The sequence below is a fragment of the Symphalangus syndactylus genome, chromosome 2 (genome assembly GCF_028878055.3).
Source record: "Symphalangus syndactylus isolate Jambi chromosome 2, NHGRI_mSymSyn1-v2.1_pri, whole genome shotgun sequence".
NCBI classification, from domain to species: domain Eukaryota; kingdom Metazoa; phylum Chordata; class Mammalia; order Primates; family Hylobatidae; genus Symphalangus; species Symphalangus syndactylus.
This window is the reverse complement of record NC_072424.2, coordinates 8,555,001-8,565,000: the sequence shown is the minus strand read 5'-3', so window position 1 is coordinate 8,565,000 and position 10,000 is coordinate 8,555,001. Positions and strand designations below refer to the sequence as shown.

At 46.3% G+C, this 10,000-nt stretch overlaps 1 protein-coding gene across 14 annotated transcripts in view; it reads right to left on the bottom strand.

Annotated features, from left to right (window-relative positions):
* Nucleotides 1-10,000, bottom strand: part of EBF3 (EBF transcription factor 3) — a 128,640-nt gene that overhangs the window by 37,246 nt on the left and 81,394 nt on the right. For 8 of the 14 annotated variants that reach the window (XM_055245397.2, XM_055245402.2, XM_055245405.2 and 5 more), the window contains 2 exons: nucleotides 5,184-5,265; nucleotides 873-990 (listed from right to left, as the gene is read on the bottom strand). In XM_055245397.2, coding sequence (XP_055101372.1) covers nucleotides 873-990; nucleotides 5,184-5,265 — 200 coding nt within the window. Of the gene's footprint in view, nucleotides 1-845; nucleotides 991-5,183; nucleotides 5,266-10,000 lie in introns of all 14 variants that reach the window. The other 6 variants (XM_055245380.2, XM_055245383.2, XM_055245392.2 and 3 more) reach the window with 1 other exon arrangement.

Genomic DNA, 10,000 nt, shown 5'->3' with positions numbered 1-10,000 from the left:
CGATCGTGCTGTTTTGTTTGCAATTCACTTAAAAAAACACATTACTTTCTCAACAATTCATATTGGTCAGAATCTCATAATTATTATGAAATGTTTAATGGGGGAAATGGCTCCTACTCTAAAGGGGATGTGTTCAATTGTGGGTACTGTGCAGAGCAGGAAGTGGGATGTGCCTGAGGGGCTCGGCGCAAGGCCCACTGTGTCTGTGTCTTTCTGCATTCCGACCTGATACCCAAGAACCTTTCTCCCTACCTACCACCCTTATGGAAACCCTTCTCTTTTAACAAGCTAAACAAGAAGTCAATCAATTGAAAGCATTTGGTTAAAAAAAAATGTTTGCTGGTTTGTATTTTCACTCCCTCTTCCTTGCCCCCACTCTTGTGCGAACACGCACACACATGTGGATCACATGCACACGCACTCCAGCCAGGGACAGGAAATGGCCCTGACTGTCCCTTTGGAGCTGACTGGACCAGGATGTAACCACCCGCTGGGCCTGCACAAAGTATCTGGGTATGAGCTTCTGGATGGGCGCTTCCGACAAACCAAAATAAAACCAAATAAATTAAAATCGCGAGAAAAGCAGTAAGCAAAAGAACGCCTGGAAACATGAAGGCCGTGGCAGGTGAATGGGAAAGTCCCGCTGTTCAATAAGGGAGAAGAGAAAGCGTAGGAGGGCTGTCCCCGCCTTCCACCTCGGGGACACCCCCTCGCCCTGCCTTGGTGCAGGAGGTCTGACCAACGGCGGGGGCCTGGTGAGAGTAAATCCACATGAATGAACATAAAGGATGGTGCAAAGAAAAAGAAGCATCGCAAATAAAAAAAGACATGTAACATGTGCCTACCATTTTCCAGATAAGAAGGGGCCGTACCTTCTGACGGGTCTAGGCGGCGGGCCCGCCTCCCGTGTTTGGAATTGTTGTGCACAAACATGTTGTCTGACACGGCCAGCACGTGGCCATCCACGTTGACTGTTGTCGATACAACAACCTGCAAAGATGAAGTGGATTTGAAAATGGAATTGGCAAAGCAAAGCAGAGCCCCCTGTTAGGCAAAATACAAGCCATCTTAAATACTGCAGAGCACAAGGAAACTTCACGTGTTCCTGGACACTGTTGATTGATGTGCGTTCACAGCTTTTTTGGCTAATGAGGGTGGGTGGGTTGTTTTGTTTTGTTTTGACTCAAGATTGCTTCTCTTCAAAACCTGCTCCACTAATTACAGTTTAATCTCCTATTATGCTAACAAGTGAATTCAATTCAGAGAAATATTCTTCTAGCCATTAGCTTCAGAAACACCCCTCTGGCCACTCATTTTAAAGCCGCCGTTTTGATTGATCTGTTCATGTATTGATTAGATAGTTTATCTAATTAAAATGAGTTCACTTGAGACTGGCCTCCCTTGAAGAGCTGGGAGGATTCAGAGTTGCCCAAAAAAGGCTTCATAAATCAGGAACATTCCTACTGCCCACATTTTATCAGGAAATGATCCCTGGGTCAATTTTACAATTACATTTAATGTCTGGTAATGAACTTTTTTGCATCTGAAAAGACCGAGTTGAATATGAACAGTGGGAGTGTTTTCAATCCTGGAAAGGTATCTTTTCTCAAGTTCATTGCAAAGGCTGGCAAGGACCCTGGGATGCCAAGGGAATGTCCTCTCTGTTGCGGTGAGAGGCTTCCATTATTAGGTCCAGGCACAAAGGATGTCGAGGGGAGAGATCACAGATCAGGCCCTCTTAAGCCCTCAGCTGCCTCGTGGTAGATGGAGAAATGAAAAGGACCAGGCAGCGATGGCCTTGCAGACTCCATAGACCTGCCCAGGTGAGCTTGCCACAAACATCCGGAAATGGCACCCCTGATGGACCCAGGAACCAGGAAATGACAACGTGGCCCTGAGCTTTCTCTAACAGAGGTGGTGCATTGATCCTGGACTAGCTGGAGCTGCAAAGATCTGAGGCCAGGTTTCATCTGGGTCTTGCAGAAGCACTCCTGGAGCTTCAGCCCAGCTCTGACCTGAAGGAAGTGTGGCTCTCTGCCACAGTTTGGGCACACTCGGCCATGTCTTTGGGTCAGCACCACCCAAGGGAACCACAGCCCTACAGAGAATTGTGCGGTGGTTGCAGGTGAGTGGGGAAGCGGAAGGGGCTCCCAGTCAGGGTTCACCTTCCCTTCAAGGCCCAGACAAAACACACCATGTGAAATGAGCTTAAAAGCCAAGGCCACTGTAGGCCTTAGTGAATCACGACGCCTCAGTGTTGGGTCAGCACATGTAAGGAATCCCCTGCACCAACATAATCGGGGAAACCACAGGGAGGGGCGCACAGGGGGTATACGGGCGATCTCTTTACTTTCTGTGAAATTGTCTTGTAAATCTAAACTTCACTAAGAAAAATAAAGCCTATTAATAAAATAATTAAACTAGTTACCTAATACAAAATGAATACAATTCATTGTATTCAATGAGTCACTGAATATAAAATAATTAAACATATAAATAAGTAGTATTTTAAGGGGTTTAACAAAGAAGCCAAAGCTTATGTTTATATACAAATACATGTGCAAGTGATGGCTTTTTTTTTTTTTTTCTTGAGATGGAGTCTCGCTCTGTTGCCCAGGCTGGAGTGCAGTGGCACAATCTCGGCTCACCCCAACCTCCGCCTCCTGGGTTCAAGCAATTCTGCTTCCTCAGCCTCCGGAGTAGCTGGGATTACAAGCGCCGCCACTGCGCCTGGCTAATTTTTTGGTATTTTTAGTAGAGACGGGGGTTTCATCATGTTGGCCAGGCTGGTCTCGAACTCCTGACCTTGTGATCCACCCACCTCAGCCTCCCAAAGTGCTGGGATTATGGCGTGAGCCAATGAGCCCAGCCGGCTTTTTCGTTTTAAATCTCAGACTCCACCAGATGATGATGCAGCAGGGGCGGTACACACGGCATCCCACCCAGGCGCCCTCAACAGGGGCAGCTTCCCTGGCATTGCTTCCCCTTGGCCACTGCCAGGATTGTTGAGGGCACAACAGTGTCAAGCCACCCAGAACCTCAAAAGGTTGTAAGTGCTGCCCCAGCATCCCAGGTCTAGCCTTGGGTATCTCAGTACCTTCCTTTTTTGACCACTGCCCACTGGCTTTGCCCTTTGCAGCCCTGGTGGGAGGTGGCTTTGCTGCCCCTTTGGTACCACAAGTGGGCCTGGCAGCCTCTGCCTGGAGGAGCTAAGTAAGACCTGTTCCTGGTCACCCAGGTGCCCGCCTCGTGGTCTGCCTCCCAGGCCCAGCCCTGGGCATTGAAGACACTCTACAAATGCATTATCTGAATATGATGCAAAGATGCATAACTAACACTGAGGTGCAGACTTAACCCTTTTTACGTTCCTAAACATGATACGTTAAAGAAACATGAAAAAGTAAAAACAAATTTAAAAAGTTTTTAAAGACACAGGCTTTGCTGTCATCTATATATAGGTCAGCCACGAAGGGAAAAGAGTGTAATTCAGCAGAGACAGCAGGCAAGCTGTACTCTGTGTCTCACCTGGGCTATAGCACCTACAGAAAGCTGCTGAGATTGTGAAAGCAGCTGAAACTATTGTGTAAGCCCTGCCATCCTCCTAGGTCAGTTACACCTTCTGAGACGCATGGGGCTCAGCTAAAGAGACCAGAGGCAGTTCTAGCAACTACGGGGTCTGCAGTCAACCATGAGATCACCTGTAACTGACGCTGTGTTTGGTCACTGGTGAGACAAAGAGGACACAGCCCCTCAGCCCTGCCTGACCTCCATTCTGCTTAGAAGGATCAATATCACCAGTGCCCTGTGAAGCCCAGTGCGTGACAAATGGAAGCAGACACAACTGTTTGCAGGAAACACTGTCCCCAGCTGCAGACAGGACTGTGGGCAGGCCCAAAGAGCCCGCCTCCTCTGACCAGCTGACCGGGCAGGCATGGAGACAGATGTCACGTGATCCACTAAAGGACTGAGGTATAAGTTAAATTTCTGAGAAACGCTTTGAGCTATTTGATGGGAAAATCATGTAAATCCCAAACAGGAATCATTCTGCTCTTGGGTCATTCATCCAAGCTAGTGGTCATTTCCATTAGCCACCAAATTCTTCTCTGGCTGGTTTTGTATCCTAGCCGAGAATATTTTTACAATTAAAATTAGCAAAATCATGCAATATGTTTGCCCTGAATTAGCTTCCTAATCATTCACAAAAAAGGCAAGAAAAATATGAATCTATCATAATGGTACATAAATCTATCATAATTCATCCCTGCACCCCCCAGCCACCCCTCTGTATCCGTCTTTTAGATAAAATCTTCTGAGGCAAACCAGAGACAGGACTTAGCCTGAGTTTAGGAACAGACGCAACTAGGCATGGAAAGTGGGCAATAAGAACACATTAAACCTCAGGGGAAGGAAGCCGAGGCCAGGAAGACATTCTGGCAGTTGCAGAGGTCTGTACTAAGCAGGTGCAGATCCCTCTATGAGGAGGATCTCAGATCTGGAGTACTCCCAAAAGGTTGCATTATAGTTCTCCTCCCACTGAAAATCAATCCATCAATCAATCCCAAAAGAAGCACTTCTGGGCCGGGTGCGGTGGCTCACGCCTGTAATCCCAGCACTTTCAGAGGCCAAGGCAGGCGGATTACTTGAGGTTAGCAGCTCGAGACCATCCTGGAAAGCATATTGAAACCCCATCCATCTCTACTAAAAATAGTAGAGGTATGGTGTGGTGGTGTGCGCCTGTAATCCCAGCTACTCAGGAGGCTGAGGCAGGAGAATCCCTTGAACTTGGGAGGCGGAGGTTGCAGGGAGCCGAGATCGCACCACTGCACTCCATCCTGGGCTACAGAGCAAGACTCTGTCTCAAAAAAAAAAAAAAAAAAAAAAAAAACAAAACAAAAAAAAAAAAAAAAAAAAAAAAAAAAAAAAAACTTCCACATGGCCATGTTTTCAAAGCTAAGTTCGCTATGTTGTGCCCACATTAGACTTGATGAATCTGGCATACTGAATATACCAGATCATTCTTAAAGTATTTTATTTGCATATTTTTAGCAAATGCACCAATTCCAGTTTGCTTCCAAGCCCTTAAAGAACTCAAGATTACTTCCTGAACAGTTGCAAAATCAGAGAATTCGAATTTCGTATGAAAAGTCAGGACCACAGTCCGCGTGTCTTTGAGAAATGTATACCTGGAATCTCCGCATATCTCGAGGGTTGCCTGCATTCTTCAAACAGTTCTGATTGCACTTGAGGAAAAACTTTAGAAAGAATCTATAAAAAATACAAAAAGATGATATTTATTAGGGTTATCAGACAAAAGACTCAAACTTTTTAAAGACACTCTTGGCGCGGGCAGGAGTGGAGACTCAACCCCACAGCTTCCACACTTCCCTCTAGGGGGCGACATTGAGAAGAGGCTCTGGGAGAGGCGGCCAGGAGGCACCCGAAATAGCCACACAGGAGAGCAGTGAGTTGCATTTGCCTTGACGCTGTGGATGTCCAAGCTTTATGATGATAGCTGTGACCTTCGCATTGGCATTTCTTGGCTCAATCTTTGCACAACTGCCCATTAACCATGGGGGAAACATTCACCCCAGACAGGCCTACCATCTCCACCCTCTAAAAATGAAGGATGCCCTAGTTAAATTAGAATTTTGGATAAACAAAAAATAATGTCCCAAAGCATACCCCTCACTAAAAAATTGCTGTTGACCTGAAATGGAAATTTCACTGGATGTGCTATATCTTATCTGTAAATCCCAAACAGGAATCACTCTGCTCTTGGGTCCTTCATCCAAGCTAGTGGTTATTTCCATTAGCCACCAAATTCTTCTCTGGCTGGTTTTGTATCCTAGCCGAGAATATTTTTACAATTAAAATTAGCAAAATCATGCAATATGTTTACCCTGAATTAGCTTTCTAATCATTCACAAAAAAAGGCAAGAAAAATACGAATCTATCATAATGGTACATAAATCTATCATACCATTGTGTGATATGGTATGATAGCCTCTGCCAGAGGCTACCACTGCCTAAGAAAACACATTTTTAAATATGGGTTTTAAGAGTTACAGTAGCACCTATAATCCCAGCACTTTGGTGGGCTGAGGTGGGCAGATGGCTTGAGGTCAGAGTTCGAGACAGGCCTGGCCAACATAGTGAAACCCCATCTCTACTAAAAATACAAAAATTAGCCAGGTGTGGTGGCACGCGCCTATAATCCCAGCTACTCAGGAGGCTGAGGCAGAAGAATCGCTTGAACCCAGGAGGTTCAGTGAGCTGAGATCATGCCACTGCACTCCAGCCTGGTTGACGGCACAAGGCTCTGTCTCAAAAAAAAAAAAAGAAAAGAAAAAGAGTTACAGTAGGTACAGCTCTTAAGAAGCAATTGGGGGGGTGGAGCAGGAAAATCACTTGAACCCAAGAGGTGGAGATTGCAGTGAGCGGAGATTGCACCACTGCACTCCAGCCTGGGCAACACAGTGAGACTCGGTCTCAAAAAAAAAAAAAAAAAAAAATCTAAGAACTGACTGGGAGGCATATTGTTTTAACCAAGAATTCTTGAGGTGGTAATGAAACTGTTGCTGAGGCAGAAAGCAAGGAGCAGCACTCTGCTGGGCTGGAGAGGTGAGGCCGAAGTGAGTGCTATTTCCATTTCCCACCATGCCTTGCCCTTACGTTTCATGGCATGAAGATTCAGACGTCCTGACAGTGTGTTGAGATGCTGTGACTAAAACGTCATCATGTTGTCCTCCACATTCCTGCATGCTCAGTGACACTGCAGGAGAGCTGGCTTCCAGTCTGAACTCAAAGAACCTGGGAAGCCGGGCTCTACCACCACCCACAGGAAAAGCGGGTGGGGGGGTTTCTCCCTGTACAACCTCTGCCTCAACTTGAAAAGGCCACAACCAAGAGGTCCCAGAGCTTGGTCTGTGCTGACATACCCACTCTCTGCAAGCGGCCAAGCAGCCTGTCCAGCGAGGTCATCAACACAAACCTTTCTCTATTTTCTCCCAAAATATCGTCTGTCCCACTTGGTGATTATTAATTTTTGATGAAGTTTCACATGATTTTCTTACGTTCAAGGTTCCTCGCTGGCAATTAGAATATCAGAAAATGAAAACACTCAACTGACCAAGACTCATCTAAGTGCACTCCCAGCATATCCTGGATGACTTCTTACCGTAGCAGAAGAAAATCCAATTGATGGGGGGAAAGAATGGTGGCCACTTAATTAAATTTTCTTGCATACCATGAGGCCTCACCATTTTAGGCCAGAATTTACATCTTTTATTAACTCACCTCACCTATACACTTAGCTCACAATGCCTCTTCACACCATCTGCCATCAGCATACAGTAAGTCACTTGATATTCCACCCACCAATTTTTCCTAACAACCACTGTGCAATTAAACTCCACACGTTCTGCAGCGAGGTAAATTAGGCGCACCTGCGGCCACACTGCATTTGAACTGCATCAGGAAGGGCCTAACAAGGTGAGGGCGCCACAAAGTCATCGTCCTGTCAGGCAATTAGGTTTTCACTTCAGGGACAGCAACACGGTGCAATTACACCACACATTACCACCCAGCTAATCTTCGGAGCAGGCGCCGGCCCGAGAAGCTGCTCATCTGCAAATGTACCTGCACGGAGCCACCTCCAGGAGCTTTGTTTGTGATTTCAGAGATTTCCCCCCCCCCCCCCGCACCAGAGGAGGTTTCTTTAAATTTCTTGATGTCTTTTAGACAGTTCACCCTTTTACCTCCAAGAGAACAGAGTGAGTTTTGATGATACCCTAACTAGCCCTCACTCGGCACAGTCATGAACGGCTGGGTTTGGCATTCTTAGGCCTTCACTGTCATCCTCTGCAGAAATCAGCAGGACAAAGTTGGGTGCTGGACCCCAGAAACATACTGAGCACACCCAGGGTCAAGCAGCTGCAGATACACACCTATGCACACATACACACATGCCACTCACACATACGTACACACATGCCCACACATAGACACACACGTGCCCACATGCCCACACATGCATACACACACATGCCCACATGCCCACACATGCATATGCAAACACATGCACACATGCACACACACATGCATACACATACACATGCAGACACATGCACACATAAATATGCACACACACATATGCATACACACATACATATGCGCGCACACACACGCATTCTTGCTTGCTCACTCACTCCCTCTATTTTGTATGTGGCAATGATAGCTTCTGCTTCTATCCAAACTGCCTAAAGAGCAGTGCAAGTACTTGAGAAAGAGCTGTCGTGCACTACCCTAGAGACCAGGATCCTTTCTGAGCACACAGGTCCCAGTGACGCAAATAAAGTAAGCTCAACAGTCAAGTGGCTCCATGCCAGGTTCTTGGGGCATCTACAGGGACGGACAGAGGGGAAGCCTCAGCAGAGAGAAAGAGGAACTCTGCGCTTACCTCTTAAACTAGTTTTGGTCATGTCTGACTTGGGGATTCAATGAAGCCTCTGCAAGGTGGCTGGCACCATATAGCAGGTGTGTGACTCTGATACCGTGCAGAGTTACCCACGGAGCAAATGTCTGCTTTCACGAGGAGGTGCTCAGTGAGCCGCACGATTTCAGTGTTTGGGGAGGGGGTGAGAAAATTGAATGCCCGACATGTGAAGTCAAAAGGTAATTCTCATCCTTTACTCAATTACTCTTTAATTGGCTTTTTCCTAAGAAATATCTGACAACCACTTTACATATCTCACTTCTAGAGTCTGGTACACAAAGAATTTAATACTCTTGTTATGAAAGGAAAAATCTTTCCTATGTCAGAAAATCTTTGGCTTTAGCACCAATAAACTCTTTATTACTGCTAAACATGGATTTGCTGCTCCATTGCGAAGAGGCGATAAAAATTCTAACCTGTCATTAGTACATTATGCTTAATTGTGTACAGTGTGTCTCCCGTTGCATCTGTTGGCCCGTCATCAAAATGACCATTATGTGCACTAATTCCCTGACCCTGTCTTTATTTCCCTAAAGAGTCATCATCTTTCACAGTAGGTACCAGAGTAAATCAAGCTTGAAATATGGGCTTTATTTACTTGTTTCTCCCAGGCAGAGGGGAAGACAGCAGCTCGAGACAAACTGCTACACGCCAGGCGCGGCTTTCTCAGCCCCATTCCACTCGGAAACAGCCTACAGAATCCTGGGAAGTTCTCGGGAACCAGCAGAAGGGGGAAAGGTGTGATCTTATTACTTTTGAAATGAGGTTTCCTCTTTCACGGCGCACAGGGACTAGGACAGGGCACCATATGGGCGACCTCATTCATTCCTGGGAGGGCTGGTTCCAGGAGGCTGAGTTGTGGGAGTTTCCCTCTACTGACTCATGAGGGTCCTGTGAAGATGGACCAAGGGGCACAGTCGGGCCCTGTACCTGGGAGGACAGGGGTGGAGGGGCAGCTGGGTGCCGCTCCGGATATCTTGAGTTGAATCTAGAAATCCCGAGGCCCTCATTTCTGCTGGGACAATGACTCAACTGCTCTAAACAGAGTTGTGGCCACCACTGCACCCAAGGAAGAAAGAGTTTGGTCTTGGTTGTGTTTGTTTCAGAGTCCCAACAAAAAACTCCAGTGCCAGCGTAAGCGTGGAGCAGCAGAATGAGGACACTTTAAACTGGGCTAAAACAAATAATGGGATCAACCGTTTTAACTGGAGCCCAATCTAGGTATCGCACAAGAAAGGGGCAAGCCCCCACCGCAGTGACTAATTTCAAAGTCTGCTCTATTTCTGTGTGTTTAAGCTATGAATTAGTTCATTTATATTTACTTTTATGAAGCTGATTAACCAGAGCTTCTCTATCTGATGAAAATCATTTTAATCGTAGTGTTAGGCTCCTGTGTAATATCCATTACATTATGAACTGTTTAAATTCTACATGGGTATTGTGTAAATTGGCCCTTTGTGAGCTAGCAGGCAATTAGGACCAAACAGCTCTCCTTTAAACGGCTAC